Genomic DNA, 21,933 nt, shown 5'->3' on the forward strand with positions numbered 1-21,933 from the left:
AGACATCCAGATCCAGGAAGCATAGAGTTCCAAATAAGTTGAAACCAAAGAGCCACACACGCCAAGATACATTATAATTAAAATGATAAAAATTAAGGATGAGGGAAAATCCTAAAAGCAGCAAGAGAAAAAAAAAAAATACTTGTTACATACTAAAACCCACAAGGCTATTAGATTTTTTAGCATAAACTGTGCAAGCCAGAAGAGAGTGGCTTAACATATTCAAAGTGCTAAAAGGAAGAAAGTTCAACCAAGAATTATTAACAAGTTTATTGTTCAGAATTGAAGAAATCAAAAGTTTCCCAGATAAACAGAAGTTAAAGGAATTCATCAACACTAAACCAACCCTGCAAGAAATATTAAAGAGACTTCTTTAAGCTAAAAAGAAATAGCACTAATTAATAATAAATTAAAAAAAAAAAAGAAACACGTGAAAGTAAGAACCTCACCACTGTTGTTGTACAGTCGTGAAGTCACGTCCAACTCTTTGAGACTCCATGGACTGTAACCTTCCAGGCTCCTCTGTCCATGGAATTTCCTAGGCAAGAATACTGGAGTGGCTTGTCATTTCCTTCTCCAGGGGATCTTCCTGACCCAAGAATAGAACTGTATTTCCTGCATTAGCAGGTGGATTTTTTACCACTGAGCTACCAGGGAAGCCAAAAAAAAGAAAAAAAATCTCACTCAAAAAGGTAAATATATAATAAAGGTAGAGGGTCAGTCACTTATAAAGTAAGCATGAAACTTAAAAGACAAAAGACTAAAATACATTGTTCCAAAAATAGTAAAATTAAATGTTATGAAAAACCCCAAACAATCTTTATGGCCAACCTAATATATCCTGTGGGTTTTGGTAAATGAATAATGACATGTATCCACCATTACAGTATCATACAGAATAGTTCATTGCCCTAGTTACTGTTGCAGTGGGGAGACCTGGGTTTGATCCCTGGGTTGGGAGGATCCCCTGGAGAAGAGAATGGCAACTTACTCCAGTATTCTTTCCTGGAGAATCCCCATGGACAGAGGAGCCTGGCAGGCTACAGTCCATGGGGTTGCAAAGAGGTGGGCATGACTGAACAACTAAGCACACAGCACAATTTCTATAGTGCAGTGCCTTTCATGGAAGGACGGAAAAGAGGGATGATTTAAAAGGAAATATACAAGAGATGTCATGTAATAAGAATTCAAGAATTTGGTGACTTGCTGTGTTGAACATGTCTGTATTACAGTAAGTGATGAATGTCTCTTTGTCTTTCTTACTGAAGGATGGGTCATTGCCTTCTGCAAAAACAGATTAGTCGGTCATAGCATTGAGACTTATCCAAGGAAATTTTTGTATATGTTTCTTACATTCCATTCTCAGGTTCAGTTTTAAAATATCATATTAAATGCATGCTTAAGCTCAGTCCTGTGTTATCCTTGGCTTGTTTAAACTACTATTTTACTTTAGGACTTCTCAGACTCACCCATGCTAGGGTATGTTGCCTAATTCTGTTGCTGTTCTCTGTTACATAGTGGGATATAATAGAAAATGAGTTATTAGGACCCTAAAACAGCAGTTAACGAGTTTCTTGGTTGTCCAGTGGAATGAGTTACGCTGGACAAGTAGTAAAGCATGATGATTCAATTTAGTTTATTACTTTTATGGTCCCAAGGGAACATGGACTAACATTTGCGTGCTTGAATTATTGATTAACTTGTATCATTTTGCATTTTTTAAAAAAACACGATGTATGTGTAGATAGAGAAAGATAGAAGAGAGAAAAGAACAAGTGATGATCCATTAATCATGAATTTATGCTGCCAATCATAGTTTTACAGGTCTCCTGTTTCCCCAGTCTCCCTAGTTCATTGTTCTTCCTGAAATCTCAGGACCGGGGTGTATGTGTTCAGTGTTCAGTGATGCAAGAAGAGAAGAACTAAACTATGATTTAAGACTAGGAGCCCTTTGAGGGCTAAAATTGAATCTCCACATTTGTATTTCTAGCACATGACCTGGCACCAGTAACCTGTCATAAATGTTTGATGAATTAATGAAGTAAGGGCTAGCTAACTGTTCAATTATTCATTCACTGTCTCTATACAGTAAACCTTTATTGGGTGTCTAGCAATCTGAAGAAAATTATCCCTTCAAAGGTGACAGAAAAAAATTAGAAGTACTGATGTCTTCATAGACTCATTGATCAGGAAAAGGCCCCAAAGATCATCTAATTCAGTGTCTTAATTATACAGATAAGGAAAAGAAGGTCCATGGAAATGAGGCATCTTGTGCTGAGGCTGCAGAAGGTGGAGCTCAACACCAACCCTCTGACTGCCATTTCGTCAGTGCTGCCCAAGTTTACCATCCACAATAAGTAAAATGATTTAGTGTTTTTAATAATTAACATTGTTGAGTTTTTTTCCCACTTCTCGCCTCACCTGCATGTGAGGTGAATGTACATCATACCCAAATCTTGTCAGTTTAAGGTTACATTTCCACTCCTTTCCAGAGAGGAGCTGAACTCACACTGCCCTTGCCTAGCAAACCACCCCAGGGGAAGTAAAGTGGGTGAGGTGCCAGACAGCCAATAGAGGATCCCACAAGAATCAGTCACAAATGTCCCTATATCAAGATTCAGAATTATTCTAAGATATTTATTAGAGTTTGTAATTAAATATTATAAATACTGTTTATAATAAAATATTATTTCTCAAAACCTCTAAGGACAACAATTTCATTTATAATACCATCCAAATAATTAAGTACCTGGGAATAAATTTAATCAAGGATGTAAAGACTTGTACACTGAAAACTATAAAACATTGTTAAAAGAAATTAAGAAAGACCTACCTAAATGGAAAGACATCTCACATTCATGGATTGGAAGACATGATGTTGTTAAGATTTTCAATATTATGCCAAAAGATCTAGAGAATAAATTCAGTCTCTCTTGAAATGTGAATGCTCTTTTTTACAGAAATGGAAAAAACAATCCTCAAATTCATATGGCATTGCAAGAGGACTGAATATCCAAAAAATTCTTGAAAAAAAAGAACAAATTTGGAAGATTCACACTTTTCAGTTTCAGAACTTGTCTCAAAGTTACAAAAATCAAAGGATTTGCTGTTAGTACTGACATATAAACCAGTGAAACAGAGTTAAATCCAGAAATAAAAGGCATACATCAGATTTTGGCAGGGACACCGAGAGCATTCAATGGGGAGAGAATAGTGTCTTCAAAAAATGAGGAACCCTACCTCACCCAATTTATAAAAATTGACTCAAAATGGATCAGTTACCTGAATATAAAAGGTAAAACCATTAAAGTCTTAGAAAAAAACAGAGATAAGTCTTCATGACCTTAAATTTGGCAGTTAGATATGTTACCAAAAGCATAGTAACAAAATATTCAACGTAGATAAACTATACTTTATCAAAATTAAAAACTGTCTATTAGATGACATTATCAAGACAGTGAAAAATCGCTTCTTGACCTTTTGACTAAGATCAAGTGAAGACATGAAAAGATGGCCTACAGAATGGAAGAAGATATTTGTAACACATATCTGATAGAATATATATTCTGTTTCTTAAATAAAGTATACATATATATTCTGATATATTCTAGAATCTGAAATATATAACACAAAAACAAAATGACAACGCAATTTTTTAAAATGGTCAAAAGTCTTAAATATTTATCTCCAAAGAAGGTACATGTCAGCCAACAAACCTAAGATGCTAAACATCATTGTTCATTAGGGAAATAAAATTTTAAACCACAATGAGATACCACTTTATACCTACTAGGATGGCTATAATTTTTTTTTTACAGAAAATAAGTGTTGGCAAATGTGGAGGGAAATTGAAATCTTCATGCATTGCTGATAGGAAAGCAAAATTGTTCTCTCATGTGGAAAACATTTTGGCAGTTCCTTAAAAACTTAAAACACATCACTACCATATGACCCTGCAATTCCACTCCGAAGTATATACTTCCCCAAACAAAAAACAGATACATGTGCATGCATGTTTATAACAGCATTATCCCCAATAGCCAAAATGTGGAAACAGCCCACATGTCCATCTCTGGATGAGTGGATTGACAAAAATTGTTAAGTACTATTTACGCAGACACAAAAGGCCACATACTGTACGATTCCATGTACATGAAATATCCATAATAGATAAATCGATAGAGACAGATTGTAGATTTGTGACTGCCAGGGACTGGGCACCAGAGAGAATGGGGAGATACGCATTAATGGATAAGTTCACTGTGAATGTACTAAATGCCACTGAATCTTTTACTATAAAATGATTAATTTTATTAAAATGAATTTCTCTCAATTAAAAAAAAAACTATAATGGAATGATTCATTCAGGATAGTGAAGATTTTGCATAGTTCCTTTAAACATCAAAACCTTTTATTATTCAAAACAAAAGAAAAACACACATACCAGGATGCAGTGGTGTTGTCACCACTGTAATGAAATAATTTACATAAGTATCTGCTGTTACTAATAATAAACATCTATATAGCACTTGCTATGTACCAGGCAGTATTCTTATCCTTTTATACATTAACTAATTTAATGATCACGGTAACCCTGTAAGGAAAGTGTTATTTTCATATCCATGTTTTACAGATAAGGAGAACAGGGCAGAGCAAGGTAATTACAATGCTAGGATCACACAACTGCTTGGTATAGCCAGAACATGAGCCTAGGATGCCTTGCTCCAGAACCTGTGCTATTAACTGCTATGATATACAGCTTCTTAAAATCTTTCTGCATTAATACAGTAAACTCCATAAAGCAGGGATTTGAATCCATATCAGGCCCAGGGACAAATCTGATAGTTATATGGTAGATGAATGAATGAATAAAAAAATGAATCAACTTTGTACCAATATTGTTAAATTAATTAGATTAAATGTGTCCCCCTAAAATTTATATGTTCTCTAATAAGATATCCAGGATTTCCCTGGTAGCTCAGATGGTAAAAGAATCTGCCTGCAATGCAGGAGCCTTGGATTCGATCCCTGGGTCAGAAGGTTCCCCTGGAGACGGAAATGGTTACCCACTCCAGTATTCTTGCCTGGAGAATTCCATGGACAGAGGAGCCTACAGTCCATGGGTTTGCAAAATGTCGGACACAACTGAGCGACTAACACACGCACACAATAAGAGATCCCAGAATGCTCCCTCTCCCTTGCCACCAGGTGCTGTTTCAGAAGGAAGACAGCCATTTGTGAACCAGGGGTAGGATGTTTATCAGACATCAGATCTGCTGGTGCCTTGGTCTAGAGCTTCTCAGCCCCTAGAACTATGAGAAATAAATTTGTTATTTCAACACATTTCCACTCAATCTACAGTATTCTGTTATAGCAGCCCAAACAAAAACAAATATTTTGGCAGTGAGAAACATTTGTGTTTTTGCTTGGCTCTCAGTGATGTTTCAGAGAGGTGAGATTTGATATAAGTAAGGCACTGTACTAGGCACTACAAGTAAGTAAGATGAATATACTTGAATCCAGAATCCATGAATTATTACAGAATTGGTACTTATTTAAACTACAATGAATTATGAGTATCTGTAGTGGAAATATATATATGCATCTAACTGTTTTATAAGGCATTCCCCCCCATTAAAATGGGGATGGTTATTTTTAATGCATAAAGTGCTTTATATATGTGTTAAAATTGACGACTTAATTTTTAAATCTAGTTAAGATCCTCATCAGGGATATTAAACACCTATAGAATGGTTCATTTTATGAGGACTTGATGTCCAAAGAAAGGAGAACAGGGTTACAAAGTCACTCAAACATTGCATTAATATACTATCTTATACTGGGAGCAAAGGTCAAAAAAAAAAAAAAAATACCATCTGGCTGTGTCTGGATGCTGTATGAGCAAATCTGTCAGCTTTCTCAGAGCCTTATTCACGTACCATTTTGCCTTTTTGAGCTGCCCATTCTAGCCAACATAATGTTCTTTCAGATGTGTTGGCAAAAGCAGTTCAAATTCTATTGTATCATTTTTCAAACATTAACTAAGCAGTCTGCATGTTTCCATACAAAGCCCCTGCCCTGGAGATAGAACTTGTATGAAAGAACAACAAGACAGGCTCTAGTCCCTTAGTATCTGACTGCCCTGATTTGTTATTTGCCATCTGAGGAGAAAAATGTGATATCCAAATAAAATATGCATGGAGTACTATTCAGGATATAGATGAACAAAGAACAACCAAAGAAGAAAAACAGAAGACTGGGCAGCTGCATTTAATCTAGGTTGACTGTTATTAAGGGGCTTTTGTTCATGACCATTTATTAAGCACCCCATTTGAGCCAAGTGTTTCACTAAATATATCACTGGGATTCTCTCACTATTCAGAGTGGCAGAACTGTCTTTCTTTCACTTCCTAGAATGCACCAAAGTCTTTCTGCCTTCAGAGTCTTCAAAAGCTGTTTCATCTACCTGAATAATCACTCCTACCGCATTTCACCAGGCCACTTTCTGCTTACCCTTTATGACTCAGCTTAAATGTCTCTTTTATCAGGAAGACTTTCCCTAACAACCTATGAAGTTGGATTCCCCCATTACTTCTCTCATAACATCTTGAACTTTTCTTTCAGAGCATTTAACACAATTATAATTAACTGTGATATAACTTGTTTCATATTCTCTGCTGGGTATAAGCTTTAATAAGGCCATCATAGAGTCAACTCTGGCTCACCACTAAATCCCCAGCCACTAGATGAGTACCTGGCACATAGTAGAGGCTCAGTAAAAATTTACTGAATGATAAAATGAGTAAATGAATGACTATAGGTAGATCATGCCCTGTAATACAGTTCAGCACTATTTAGTTTTTGTGTAGGATCTATACTATTTTTGGAATTAGTCTTTACTTTTAAATTAAGCCATAATTGCTAAAAAAAAAAAAAAAAAAGTAAAATAATATAACCTAGTAACTGAGCCTAGAGAAGGGGGAGTGGTTGGCGGGGAGATGAGTTAAGTTCTATTTAGGTGTATCAGAACATCCAGCTACCTGGTTTAAAGCCCCTTCATAGTTTGGGATTGCAGAAAAATGAGACTGAAGCTTCTTTCTTCTTTCTCAAAAATGAGGCTTTCCATACAAAGTCTCAGGAAGTTTGACAGTCAGTCACTTAATGATTAGGCTTCATTTTAAAATAATACATCAGTAGTTTTTTCTCTAATTTCTCCTTTTATTGCAGGTTTTATTTTATACTGCCCACAATATTCATTCCCTCAGTGAATAATCCAATAAGTAGTAAGACAATTCTGAGAGCAAAGAGAGAGTATATATAGAGAAAGGAAAAATGATATAGAGGGAATTTGAGCCTTTTAATGTGAAATCTGATTTGCGTGTCAACCACGTTCCTGTAAGATTTGGACTGGAGTTTTGTAATAGTCTTTGTCTTGTTCTATCTTTCATAAAAACTTATGGATTTTTGGTTACCAGAATTTGCTGTTTGTCTCTTATTAGAAATTCACCTTTTCTTTTGGATACATTTCAAACTTTGTGTGTTATTGTTCCCTGTACCATCCACACAAGCCCTGTGAGCTAACGTTTCTATGATTTCTCTTCATAAAGTTCAGAATACAGCATTTTATTTCAGGTTCTTATTAGCCTACAGAATTTTCTTTCTCTCTCAATATAAAAATCTCAGTTTATCAATATTGGCATTGATGTGGAAATTATCCTTTTCTACCTCAAGAAGTCTGAAATGGCATGTCAAGTGTATATATATATATATATATATATATATATATATATATATAAACTCTCTCTCTATATATAGTATATAGAGAGTTAGTTTACTTACTTTCCAGTTTTTTTTTTGAGAGTTCATTTACTCAATTACTTTATATTGGCTTTCTAAATGTCAATAACAAGTAAGAAATGAATGGACAAAGAATACCTGAAAACTAAGATTTGTAAGCCTGGTGGCATTTGTAATGACTGGAACATTGGGACACTTGGAAACCATTACATTGCTGATGAGCATTTAAGTTTTTAGTTAAATGATTCATTTTCCTTTTCAAGATTAGGACATTAAGGTCTAATTAGGGAATGGCCACGGCTTGGATGCACAAAAACCTAACATCATTTGCCTTTATAAACATGGTTAGAGTTTATACTTACATAAGGATGTTTTTGAAGGATGAATTTGGTTGAATTTTTCTTACTATTCATATTCACATGTGCACAAACCAAATTTTTCCACTGGATTCTAAAAATAGAAATTTTTTTCCTACTAATAATTAAATTATTATGAAGAAATAAAAACTATGCTTAGGCGAATCAGGAAAAGTTATTTTTCATTTCAGAATATTTCCTTCTAGTCCTTTTCCTATTCATACGTTTCATTGAACAATTTTCTATGGTTGAGATTTGTTATATCACGTGATATAACATCTTAATTTGAACCTTTTGCATCTTTGTAAATATAGTGTCTTATAAACTCTTAACTGGAAATTCAGGTTGTTTCAGAAATTATAAACATTTATATGACCTTCATTTGAGTTTCTGATTTTTTAAATGTAGAATAGATTCATAAGTGAAATTACTGAGTGAAATTGGACATTTTTAAGGTTTTTGATATGCATAGTAAAACTGCTTTTTGGAATGTTAACAGCAACTTAATTCCTACTTGCTACATATGACAAAGCTTAATATCTTTGCCACAAAATAGGTCATATAAATAACTTTTTAAAATACCCTAGTAGTAAAATGGGTTAAGAACATGAACAGAAAATTTATTATAATGAAAACTTAAATATCCATATAAATGTATATGAATAATATGAAATCTCATTGGAAATACATACTATAATAATAAAAATAATACTTTAATTAAACTACTTTTTTCTTTGAAAGTATTTGAAGATAGGATATTGACATTAGGGAAAGCTAGATAAAGGGTATATTGGAACTCTGTACTATTTTTGTAACTTTTCTGTAAGTCTAAATTTATTTCAAAATAAAAAGTTAGAAAAATGACTCATATAATGGCTCTAGTTAGTTCAGTCGCTCAGTCGTGTCTGACTCTTTGCGACCCCATGAATTGCAGCACGCCAGGCCTCCCTGTCCATCACCAACTCCCGGAGTTGACTCAAACCCATGTCCATCGAGTCAGTGATGCCATCCAACCATCTCATCCTCTGTCGTCCCCTTCTCCTCCTGCCCCCAATCCTCCCAGCATTAGGGTCTTTTCCAGTGAGTCAGCTCTTCGCATGAGGTGGCCAAAGTATTGGAGTTTTAGCTTCAACATCAGTCCTTCCAATGAACACCCAGGACTGATCTCCTTTAGGATGGACTGGTTGGATAATGGCTCTAGGTAGTTACTCAATAATGCCATTGTACTTAGTGACCTTGTATAAATGAGGCATTGTAAGCCCAGAGACTTTCATTGAGCATACTGAGCTGGTTCTTCAGAGTCCTACTCTAGTATTAAAAAAACAAATATAAAATATTTCCAATCAATGCTCTCATTCATTGCAGAAGTCTCTGAATCTGTTCATATGTTGATACTCTATCTCATTTAATCCTCTCTACAATCCTAGAAAGTAAACCTTAAAATTATTATGCTCAGATGAGGTAACCAAGACTGTATAATGTTGAGTAATCCATCCAAAGTCATACTCTAAAATGTTTTACTTTAATTGGTTTCATTTATAAGATATGTCCATTCAGCAGAAATTGCTTACATTTGGAGAATGAATGTTTGCCTTTATTTGCAGCTGGATGTGATGCTCCCTTTCCAACAGATGAACCTACAGACATTATTCCACGAAGCTGCCAACTAATGACAGATGTTCCACAAGTCACACAGCTGCTAAACATGACTAAACTCCGCCAAACTGAAATAAAATTTGGGGGTCATCCTCTGAGTTCAGCAGAATCAGGTATGTACTCAAGTCCTAAAGTATAAGCCTCTTTATTTTTAAGGCCAAAAAGTAGAGGATGGTGGAACATCCTGGCAATGATGCTTCATAGCTTGAGATTATATGTTAAATCACTTTGACATCAGCTCTTGTCAGTGATAAATCATTTTAAATTTCTTTTTTAGCAACTAAATAGCTTCTCGATTTTTATATGTTAAGTCAAACATCCTTGGTTATTCCTCTCTTCCTATATGTGTCCAAGCCTTGCCAGTTACACCTCCAAATCATCTCTCAAATCTGATCCTATTCTCCTTTCGTTGTTTGGGTCCCCACTGTCACTTAACCTTACCCTCCCAGTTAATCTTTACATTGCTGTCAGATTTATCTTTCTGATAATAGAAATAGAAATGTAACCATGGTGCTCTTTGATTAAAGACTTTTAATGCCTTTCCCACTATCTTAGAAGACAAAATGAAAAAAGCCCCTGGGGACTCACACAAAGTCAATCTCCCTTATTCCAAGCTTACTCCACAGTTTCATCTCCAGACCCTTTCTCTCATTCCCCATGTGTTAATTTCTGACCACTCTCTGAAGCTTTCATATGTTCTTATTTTGAGGTTTCTGTTTCATTGGCCTAAAATGGCTTCTTTGCCTTTCTGCCTGGAAGAACACTCAATTTGTCTTCCTAAATCCAACTCAGATGCCACCTCTTCTGTCCTAACAAGCATTGTTCTCCTTTTGTGATGGCTCTTTTTCCTTGCAATACTTTTTAATTAATACACTTTCATTCCCAATTAAGTGTGACTCTTCCAAAAAGAGCACTGTACATCATTCTTCTATATCCCTACTGTCTAACACAGTGTTTGCCATATATTTGGCCTGGTGCTGCACACTCATATGACAGTAGCCAGTTGGATAACAGAAATGACTGAAGTGACCCGGATGCCTGGACATCTGACCCACAGAAACATTTTCTACTTTTGCAGTGAGCCCTGTTGGGAGTGGAGGGGAGCAATTCAGGAAGAAGAATAAGATAGTGCTTTAAAGAAACTGTTCCCTACTGTTGAAACAGTAATATCAACAACTGATACAAATGATACAGTACATGGCAGTTAACACTCAGCCTCTGTGAGTGAGCCGTAGGGAGTGGTGAGAACTACAGCAAACTGGATTCTCATCCTCAGCCTAGAAGGGACAGCTGCAGTTCAGTTCTAGCCAAATTTTGCATTACAAGAACACAGGCACAGTCTCACCAGATCTTTCCTTTTTTTTTCAAGAGGAACTCAGTATCCCAGTGTTTACAACAGTATTTGTTGTTCAGTCACTCAGTCATGTTCTACTCTTCCCAACCCCATGGACTGCAGCACGCCAGGCTTCCCTGTCCTTCACCATCTCCTGGAGTTTGCTCAAACTCATGTCCATTGAGTTGGTGATGCCATCCAACCATCTCGTCCTCTGTTGTCCCCTTTGACAATTTTAAAATATTGTCTAAACTCTAAACATTTTTGAAAACACTCTTAGAGTCAAACAAAACACGCCAGGGCTGCCAGTTTTCTACCTCTTTATTGGACACCCATAGCTATTGACCAAACAGTGAATAGTACTTAGATCGAGAAATCTGTTATTCAGACGAGCAGTTCTCAGCTTCCTATATGTTAGAATCACTTGGGACATTTTAAAAATAACTGATATAAAAAAAATTTTTTCCCCTAATGTCTATGCTTCACCCCCAGAAATGTTGATTTAATTGTCCTCAGCTGGGTTGTTGTTTTTTGTTTTTTTTTTAAACTTCTCCAGCCATTGTGACGTACAACCAGGTTTGAGAACCCTGAATGAGTAACTGGATCACTTATCCCCACAAAGGTGATAACCTTGAGAGAAATAATGGTGGGAGGGGGGGAACTTGTAGGGTGTGCTGGTTCTCAGATAACAGGTGGGGAAGAGAGAGTGGTCAAAATTCAAGAGTGGTCAAAGCAGAAAGAGGAGAAAAGAAGTGACCATGATGAGATGCATTGCGTGCATGCTAAGTCGTGTCTGATTCTTTCCGACTCCATGGACAGTAACCCACCAGGCTCCTCTCTCCAGTGGATTTTCCAGGCAAGAATACTAGAGTGAGATGAATGAGTGACAGAAACAGACTCACTTTTCATTCAGTTCAGTTCAGTTGCTCAGTCGTGTCTGACTCTTTGAGACCCCATGGACTGCAGCACACCAGGCTTCCCTGTCCATCAGCAACTCCCAAAGCTTGCTCAAACTCATAACTCACTTTTACTCTCTATGTTTATCCAATATTCATTTATTCTTGGTGTATTTTTATTGCATATTTCTAGAGATTTGGGAGCATTCTGTTCTCTTTTTCAGTATAAACCCTGTAAGAGAATTTGACACTATATTTTTCAGTCCTTTGTAATAAAATTTCCAAACTCACAAAAAAGTAGAGACTACATAGTGAATCCTCCATATTTCCATCGCCTGCTTTGACAGTTGCCATCTTTAGGCAAGAATTTATGATAGCAGTGAGAACACGGATTGTGAGAATTTGTATATTTGTTATATATAATATCTTTAGATAGGCGGATTGTGAGAATTTGTATATTTGTTATATATAATATCTTTAGATAGAGAGGAAGAGAAAGAGAATATATGCACTCTATGTTCATTACAGAACCTTTGGAAAATATATAAAAGTTCTCACTACCCAGATAGCCACTGTAAACACCTCACGTCATAATTCAGTCTTAATGGAAAATTCTCCACAGAATACAAAGAGTAAGAGTGTTTCCCACAACCAAACACTCTGTCTGTATCTTAACAGGCTGTGATAGCTTTCCATAGCAGAAATGATTGCAAAGCCTTTGTAGTTGTAAATGTTCGTTTTTTCTTCTGTCTCTCTAGCTTAATGTTTTAAGAATTGTGTCTTTAAATGAAAATGCAAATCTATATCCAGATATTTTGTGTCTTTATTTTATTTATGTATTTTTTTTATAAATTTGTTTATTTTAGTTGGGGGCTAATTACTTTACAATATTGTAATAGTTTTTGCCATACATTGACATGAATCAGCCATGGGTTTACATGTGTTCCCCTTCCTGGACCCCCCACCCACCTCCCTCCCCATCCCATCCCTCTGGGTCATCCCATTGCCCCGGCCCTGAGCCCTTGTCTCATGCATCGAACATGGAATGGTGTTCTGTTTCACATATGATAATATACATGTTTCAGTGCTATTCTCCCAGAACGTCCCACCCTCACCTTCTCCCTCAGAGTCCATAAAATTGTTCTACGCATCTGTGTCTCAGAAAACTTCAAGGACACTTGTAATGCCAGAGAATAAAGAGAAATTTGAATAAATATTAAATGCATCATTAACTCAATATTACAATTAAACAAACTTTTCCATAGGCCATGTTCAATCCCAGCTTGTAGAAGAGGGTTAAGTTGGTATATATTTTTCTAATTCCACAATGGACTTTCAGTGCATAAGGGTAGTCAACATGACTTGTTTATACAGAAAATTAATAATCACCATTGAGAAGCTTATTTCTTCTGTCCTATGAAACTCAGTTGTACTTATATTCATTTATAACCATATGGTTTATGATTATTCATCTGAAGTAAATCTCATAGCACATGTACAGCAGCTAAAATTTACATAAATGTGCATTGAACTTTGTAGTTTGCTTTCTGCAAATGCTTTTCAGTTGCTTATTTTGACATTAGTGGGCTTTGAACCTTACTATAAGTGATTATAATAAAAATTATTGTTCTCTGTGTGAGAGATTTTATTTGAAAGGTGTAGCTAATGACTAACGCCCAAGGACAGACTTTTTAATCATAGAAAAATCAGGAGGTATTTCTTCATTTTAAGTATTTGTTTTTGTGTCTTTCTAAAATATGGGCTCCCCATGATGAGATTTGAATTGCATGAAAAGTGGCTGGGTGCTCTTGTAACTAACAGTACTTACATAAATTGTGATATTTCATTATAAACGTGCATGAAAGAGATCCCAGTATGCCACTACAGAAAGAAGTAGCTGCTTCCTAGGGATGCTTTCTGGCATGTTCACCCGAGCTAAAAAGGACACCTTGAACCTTCTGTTTTAGAGTACACTTTTTGAATGTCATGTAACTTGATCAAGAGCATTTAATGAAATTAATAAAATAATTGTGTTTCAAAAAAGTCTGTTACCACACATTTGCACTGTTTACTTTGTCAGTTCTCAGTGCACATTAGCTAATGATTGTTAGTCTGCAGAGGACTGTAGGATCTGATGATCTTATTTTCATTAATGGAACCCCACTTTAATTGAACCAGAGAATCAGATCTAGTTATTGAAGTTGAGCATTCCGCTACTAATGACAAGATGCAGTGGTCCACTAAGCACAAATCAAAACTAGTAATTTGCTTAAAAATTAGGACATAGTTTTCCCAAGTGCTCTCCTTTCCACAGCAACAATCTTATTGGACTTTTAGTCCTTTTTAAATAAGAAGAGACTGACATCCCTGTCTCCTAGCTCAATTACAAACACATAAATGAAAGCATCTAGCAAAACCATGACATAATGATCTAACTATAGTTGGCATTGGTGAGATCTTTAATAGAATTTCTTCTTTGCTTTGGACATTATGAAAGCAAATTTCAAATCAAGCAACAAAATCTACCGTAAAGTAGAATCTTAAAGAAAAAAAGTTAGACTGTGTCTTCGGGAACAAGCGAGACACTCTAATTTTTTCTTTTCTAAAGCCAGACTTCCGGTATTCCCTGGTTTAGGGTTGTTGGTTAAAGAAATGCTGCAATTTAAAAAAAAGAGCAGAAAACCTGAATAGACATTTTTCTTAAATTTTAAAAGCTTGTAATTAAAGTACTTTGCATGGGATGTGCATTCTCAATTTAGCCACAGTTCTCCCCACATGCTCCATGTGATTTCTTGTCACTATATTTGCCTGCCTGACATTCAAGCCACTTCATTTGGCCCTCCCCAATACCACCACTTTATTCTCTCTAGAAAAGATTGTTACAGTATTATATTCTATTCTTGATTTCTCATGAACCTCAGTAGTCTTCATCAAATATATCAATTATCATATTCATAAAGTTTTCATACTTATCCAAATCATTACTATTGGACACACTTTTCAGATAAGCAAATCAAAAGTTTTCAATTAGATGGCTTTACAAAACTTCCCAGAATATAAAGAGTGGACAAGGAAAGAATCCCCTGCGATGCCCCCCAGCCCACCTAAGGCCCACCACCACGTGTGGTGAAAAGAGGGCACCAAGGGTCTGAGCCCAGGCTCCAAGTGGACAGATCTCTAAACATGGTGAGCCTCAGTTTCTTCATCTGTAGAGGTGGAGTAATATCAAACCAAGTGATTGAAAATTCCATAGAGATCATGTACACATTATCATATCCATCATCCTTTAGATCTCAAAATGAATGTCATTTCCCTGACCCTAAAGACTAGATACCAGCCTCCTGTCAAGCACACTGAACCTCCCCTTCATAGCTGTTACCACAGTTGAAATCATGTAGTTATTTATGATTTATTTGCTGTGGTATCGGTCTCCCTCGTGAGACTGTGAGTGCCTTGGAGGAGGTTATGTGTCCGCCTTATTCCTTGTCTTATTCAGTGCTTAGAGCAATAGCTGCCCAGACTATGTGCTCAATCACTACTGAAAGAATTGGTGGATGAAGGAATAAATGATGGTGAATGGACTTCATAAATTGTTAAATTTTATTCAAGATGAAAAATATTAATAGCATATTTATAGGTATTCACTCCCTATTAAGCACAGTATTTAGTATGTTACATGGATTGTTTCAAATAATCTAACAAAAATGCCTGACTTAAGTACTACTATTATCTCAATCTTATGAATGAAGAAGGTGAGGCTTAGAAAGTTTAAGTACTTTGTCTAAAATAATATTGCTCTACTAGATCAGCCTTTTTGTGTTTTTGATATTCCTTATAACAATGCACCTATAATAAAAATCCAATTCAAAATCTGGATTCTTGTAGCAGGTTTAATTCTGATTTGATTGTTAGATAATAGATGTAAGTCTTGAGCATGACCTCTCAATGATTAGAGTTGAAGATTCAGCAGGTTTTTCTAGTTAAACTTTGAAAACCTTGCAAACTTAAATGACTATAATAATTAGAACATTGTATCTTGAGACAAAAATGAATGTTTATTTTTCTAAAAGACAATTAGAGAGTAGACCCTCAGGTTTTATAATCTAACTACAAAGGCTATACCCCTCAGTAAAATAGCAAAATAATTAATGGTAACATTTCTGACCTACACCAAGTTCATTTTCTGCAAACTCAAGAAAATGAAATGCCTAGAGCATGACTTTAATCTAATCTTGATTTTTAACCTTCTGTTATGCATATTGATATCAGCTCTTAAAAGAACTTTTAGAATTCAAAAGGCATGCATTTCTGCTTGTAGTTTTCTTTCATTAAGATTTTTTCTCATTATCGAAACTTTGTCCCTTCTACTTTTTATTTTAGAAACCAAAGGTCTAAATTACTTTTCTTGTAGCTTTTAATTAGGACCCTATTACAGTGGATACAGAGCATGATGCATGTTTACATGGATAATTATGACAATTTTTATATGATTGTAAACAGAGAATCATTAAAGTGAAACAGGCTTTAAGAATGTGTATGTGTTAATTGTACTAATAAATTGTTAAAGCCCTGCTAATTAAAGAAATAGCTAAATGATGGAGTATTGTATACTTTACTTTGTGGAGGGAAAAATTTGTAAAACTTAAAAAATAGATATCCATTTAACCACATAGTGGTAGATTGCTCTTTAAAGAAATCCTATAGTAGACCCTCTTATAAAATACATCCTATTCTCTGTGCTTTAAGGAATTATATCAAGCTTAATTATAGTTTTAATAGCCATTGGCTATCCACTGCTAAGCAAGAGATTCCTCTGAGAAATTCAAGGTATTTAGGAATTTATAGCTGGAACTGTGACAGTATAATTTTTTAAGATATTCCCCCCCAAAAAAGTTTATCCTTTAATCTTGAATCTGTCCACAATTTTGGTGAGATTTATTCATTGTCTACAATGTTCTCTGCTGGGCTCAGCAGATGAGTGTACATGGAGTACCAAATAAATGGTCTTTCTACTCAAAGAAACTTAAATTGTTGTGGGGGTTGGGGGGAACCTGTATATAGATGAAGAATATGAAAAAAATCAAAGAAACTACACATGTATGATGTCTGAACAGAAAGATATGCCGATAGCCAAATGGTTTCTATGATGGAAAGTTTAAAAAAGAAAAAAAGCTTCTGTTCTGGTACTGAAAATTCCCATATAGGCCTGTGCCATATCCAATATACCCCTTGAGGACTCTCAGTGGCTCTTCTTTCTGGGAAAATCCACATTTGAGAACAAATTCAGTAGTCTAGGATGAATCTGAAATGATGAGTCTGAAATAGATTTTTCCAATTGGCCTGGAATTTGAATGTCATTTCTTTCTTTTGCTGATCCTAAGAAACAAGCAATATTTTTGTTGACTTCAAATGGTTGTTTGTAAATGACTGAAAAAGATGCAGTTGCACACATAGCCAAGTCCATTTGTTAACACTAGGAAATTTCACATGTAAGCTGAGTTAGGCACCTGATTCTGGTGCCATAGCACTGCAGCTGTTGAAAGCCACACAGTTCATGTAAGTATCAATGTCTTAGTCATTGTTGACCCTTCTTTTTCATCCCCCACACCTTGGCAGTTGTCCAGTCTAGTCTTCCTCCTCAATTCACACATAAAACTCTCAGGTAGATTTTTTTCTTAAAAATAAGTTTCAACAGTAGTTAGAAATATTTAGTTATTTAATCCAGCTTCCCTTCTGACCCATTATACTTTATGATTCATTCGGTTTGCTCAGCAGAGGTCTGTTGCTCTGTGTCAAGCAGTAGGCTAGCAAATCAGGGATGACAAAGCAAACTGCTGAGTTTATGTCTACTGAAATATACATAATTGGAGAATCCCTTAAACACATGTGAAAGCATAAGTCTGACAAGTTCCGTGAGGGAAAAGCTTATGGGAATACCTAATTTGGGTACCCTAATCAGAAGGGTCCGGGAAGACTAGTCTGAGAAAGTGATACATAAGGGCCGTACATACTGAAACATACAGGCCAAGAGGGGAAGGAAGATCCTTTGTGCCATGGGCAACAGCATGTATGAATGCTTTGATAGGTAGGAAGAACTGAGAGGCCAGCGCAGAAGATGGCAGGTGTTGAGGCTGAACTGAAACTGTAACATGCAGGTTATTGCAGGCAATGTTAAGGGCTTTCTTCTTAATCCTAAGAGTGGCAGGGAAGCCACTGAAAAGTTTTAAGTGACAGAGAGGAATAATTCAATCAGATGTTTATATAAGACCATTTTGGCTACGTTTTGGAGAGACCGTGGGACAGAGAGCCAGAGTGAACTTGGTAGATCAGTTGAGAGGGTTTATGATCATCCAGGAGGGGGATGACGGTCTCTTGGATCAAGGTTCACGTCAAGATTCTGACATTTCAACCTGAATTGTTTATGATGCCATTCATTAGACCAGATTTTTGGTTTTAGGTGTCTTTGATACATTGAGGAGAAGCTGATCAAGAAGGCCACTGGACAGAACAAGTGACTCTGAGAAGAGAGGACTAGACTAAAAATAGAAATTAGACAATCTGCCTTATAATATCCAAAATAGCTTTCCAGACTTCTGTTCAAACACCTTCAAAATGACAGATAATTCACCATCACAACAACTAGACATGCTTTAATTAAAGAAAGATATTCCTTATGTTGGACTAAAAGCTTTTGTTAAACTAATTTTTATTGGAGTATAGTTGCTTTACAATGTTGTGTTACTTCCTGCTGTACGAAGAAGTAAATTAGCTATATGCATATATCCCCTCTTTTTTCAGATTTCCTTCTCATTTAGGTCACTGCAGAATACTGAGTAGAGTTCCCTGTGCTATACACTAGGTTCTCATCAGCTATCGATTTTATGCATAGAAGTGACTTAGCAGCAGCAGCAGCAGTGTGTATATGTCAATCCCAATCTCCCAATTCATCCCTTCCCCCCTCCTTGGTATCCTTACCTTTATTCTCTACATCTGTGTCTCTATTTCTGCTTTGCAAATAAGTTCATCTGTACATTTTTCTATATTTCACACATAAGTAATATTATATGATATCTGTTTTTCTCTTTCTGACTTACTTCACTACGTATGACACTCTCTAGGTCCATCCACATCTCTGCGAGTGGTGAGATTTTGTTACTTTTTATGGCTGAGTAACATTCCATTGGATATATGTACAACATCTTTATCACTTCCTTGGCTGATGAACATTTAGATTGCTTCCATGTCCTAGCTATTGTAAATAGTGCTGCAGTGAACATTGGCATGCATGTATCTTTTAGAATTATGATTTTCTCTGTGTATATGTCCAAGAGTGGGATTGTTAGATTATATGGTAGTTGAGTTTTTAGTATTTCAAGGACCCTTCATACTGTTCTCCATGGGCTTCCCTGATGCCTCAGATGGTAAAGAATCTGCCTGCAATGCAGGAGACCTGGGTTCGATCCCTGGGTCAGGAAGATCACCTGGAGGAGGGCACAGCAACCAACTCCAGTATTCTTGCCTGGAGAATCCCCGTGGACAGACGAGCCTGGCAGGCTACAATCCATGGGGTTGCAGAGTTGGACACAACTGAGCGACTAAGCACAGCACATACTGTTCTCCATAGTGGCTGTACCAATTTATATTCCCACCAGCGGTGTAGAAGGGTTCCCTTTTCTCCACACCCTCTCCAGCATTTCAGTGTAGATGATTCCCTGAATCAGAAACCTTCAGTGATTCCCTACCAGTGATTCCCTACCTATTCTGTGATTGCCTACCAGTTTTAGAGTAGGCTCTTATCATTTTAAGGCCCTTTTCGTTGTGATCCAACCCTATTCATCCAGCTAGGCTGGTGATTTCATTATTCCCCAAACATACCTTACTCTTTTATTCTTTCATGCCTTTATTCAGGTACTTTCTTCTGCCTTGGACATGTGGTGGTAAGTTGCTTCAGTCGTGTCCGACTCTTTGCCACCCTATGGCCTGTAGCCTGCCAGACTCCTCTGTCCATGGGATTCTCCAGGAAAGAATACTGGAATGGATTGCCATGCCATTCTCCAGGGGATCTTCTCGACCCAGGGATCGAACCTGCGTGTCCTGCATTACAAGCAGGTTCTACCATCTGAACCACTAGCCTATATATATCTTATTCTTGAGATCTTACCAATCGTTCAGGGTTTATTCAAGAAGTCACTTCCTCTTCATTCTCATTGGTCTTCTTATGTTGTAGCTCCCTGTTTACCTATATTATCACCTCCCTTCAGATTCCCTGAGGGCAAGCAATGTGTCTTATCCATTTTGTGTCACTGACCACCTCTAGGAAATGCCTGAGTGCTGAAATACTTGTTCAGTTGAGTTAGTTTTATTTTAATTATTTCCTTAAAGAGAAAAAATGATGTATTTTTCAGTAGCTTCCTTTTCTTTTTTTTTCCTCTTTTTTTATGAGGAAAAACATTTGTGGTAGTGGTTCTCAAAAGATACTTAGCACAGAGACCACTTGGGGGGACCTGTGAAGATTATAGATTTCTTGACCCCCCAACAAAATTCTACTTCTTGAATGCATATCTGATAGATCTGATGTTGGACCTCAGTATCTGTGCTTTTATAAGTGCCCTGGGAAGGTGGGTGGGTTAAAGCAGGGGAGGATTCAGATCATGTGTCCCCTCAATTGTACTTTCAGAAATATTGCAACATAGTGTTTGCCATTACGCCCATTAATGGACTATTACTACCTTCCTTTTGCAAAACAGATCAGTTCATTAACAGAGGAACAGTTAGCATGAGGAACAGTAAACATCAAGATGTTTGTCATATTGCCTTTGGATCCAAAGTTCTTGGACCACCTCCACTCTCTGGCAGAAGAAATAACATGAGGCTATCCAGTGAGGTAGGAGCAAGGTTTGAAGAGCTTATCTAAGCATGGGTGGTATGGGAGGGGAAGGATTTTTTCCCATTCAGAGGGGAAAAGGAAGGGAAAGAGACTACATGCCAAAAGCATAAGTCTTGAATAAATTTGAAACAGAAATTCTGGATTTTAGAAGACCCCACAACTGTTTTCTTTCTGTCATGTCAATGCAATTAACATTTTTGAGTATTCTTTTCATTAAATATGTTCACAAAACTTAAAGACAAATATATGTGAGCACATTTTGTGGTCTCCTTCAAAAAGGAGTTGGATCATCACCAGATACCTTACAATGAAAAGATTCTCAAATGTTACATTTTTATTTTTAATTTTCTCTGAATATCTGACATACACAGTGATTTTCATTTCAACTCCTACCTACTAAAGATGGAGTGTGGCAAATAAGCACATTTTAATTTATTTCTATAAGATTTGCTTGTATTCTGTTTAATGTCACATGATATTTATCCTTCCATTTCTTTCTAATTTTCTACCATAATTTCCCTCTCCAACTTTTTGATCTTCTCATTCCCTTTGTTTTTTTTTTTTTTTTGAACCTCACTCTATTTCTCCAACTATTATTTCTTCTGTGTAGATTCTACAAGAAATAAATGCAGTTTCTATATTTTAAAATATAAATTAATTCTTTTTCCTTATAGACAGTAAGATCTGTCGGGTCCAAAAGTAACCGATCACGCCAGCAGTCTACAGCAGAGAAGTGTGTTAACAGTGCAAAAATGTCAGCTTTGCTGTTACCTGAGTCTGAGGCACAAGGAGATAAAGAAAACATTGGCCAAATACAGCAGACTGTACCTGTTCTTGGTGAGAATTCTGCATAAAGATTGATAGCTAGTGAAAACAGTGAGAAATGTTAGTAAGATAAATTCATAGTTACATCCTTGATTAGATCTTAAGTTCAGAGAATTATCATTTAAAAATGAAAATGGTAGATATTTAAATATGTTGAGACTAGTATACTTATATATATACATT

General features: G+C 36.2%; 1 protein-coding gene across 42 annotated transcripts in view; it reads left to right on the plus strand.

Annotated features, from left to right (window-relative positions):
* Positions 1-21,933, plus strand: part of CFAP20DC (CFAP20 domain containing) — a 282,051-nt gene that overhangs the window by 120,315 nt on the left and 139,803 nt on the right. For 40 of the 42 annotated variants that reach the window (XR_014063942.1, XR_014063947.1, XR_014063945.1 and 37 more), the window contains 3 exons: positions 9,758-9,922; positions 20,786-20,922; positions 21,600-21,762. Coding sequence is in view for 33 of the 42 variants with exons in the window: in XM_081524581.1 (XP_081380707.1) it covers positions 9,758-9,922; positions 20,786-20,922; positions 21,600-21,762 (465 nt within the window). In the remaining 9 variants the exon portion in view is untranslated. The remainder of the gene's footprint in view (positions 1-9,757; positions 9,923-20,785; positions 20,923-21,599; positions 21,763-21,933) is intronic. The other 2 variants (XM_081524586.1, XM_081524569.1) reach the window with 2 other exon arrangements.

This window comes from Giraffa tippelskirchi, chromosome 9 (assembly GCF_054371585.1).
Source record: "Giraffa tippelskirchi isolate mGirTip1 chromosome 9, T2T-mGirTip1v1.2.pri, whole genome shotgun sequence".
In the NCBI taxonomy this organism is placed as follows: domain Eukaryota; kingdom Metazoa; phylum Chordata; class Mammalia; order Artiodactyla; family Giraffidae; genus Giraffa; species Giraffa tippelskirchi.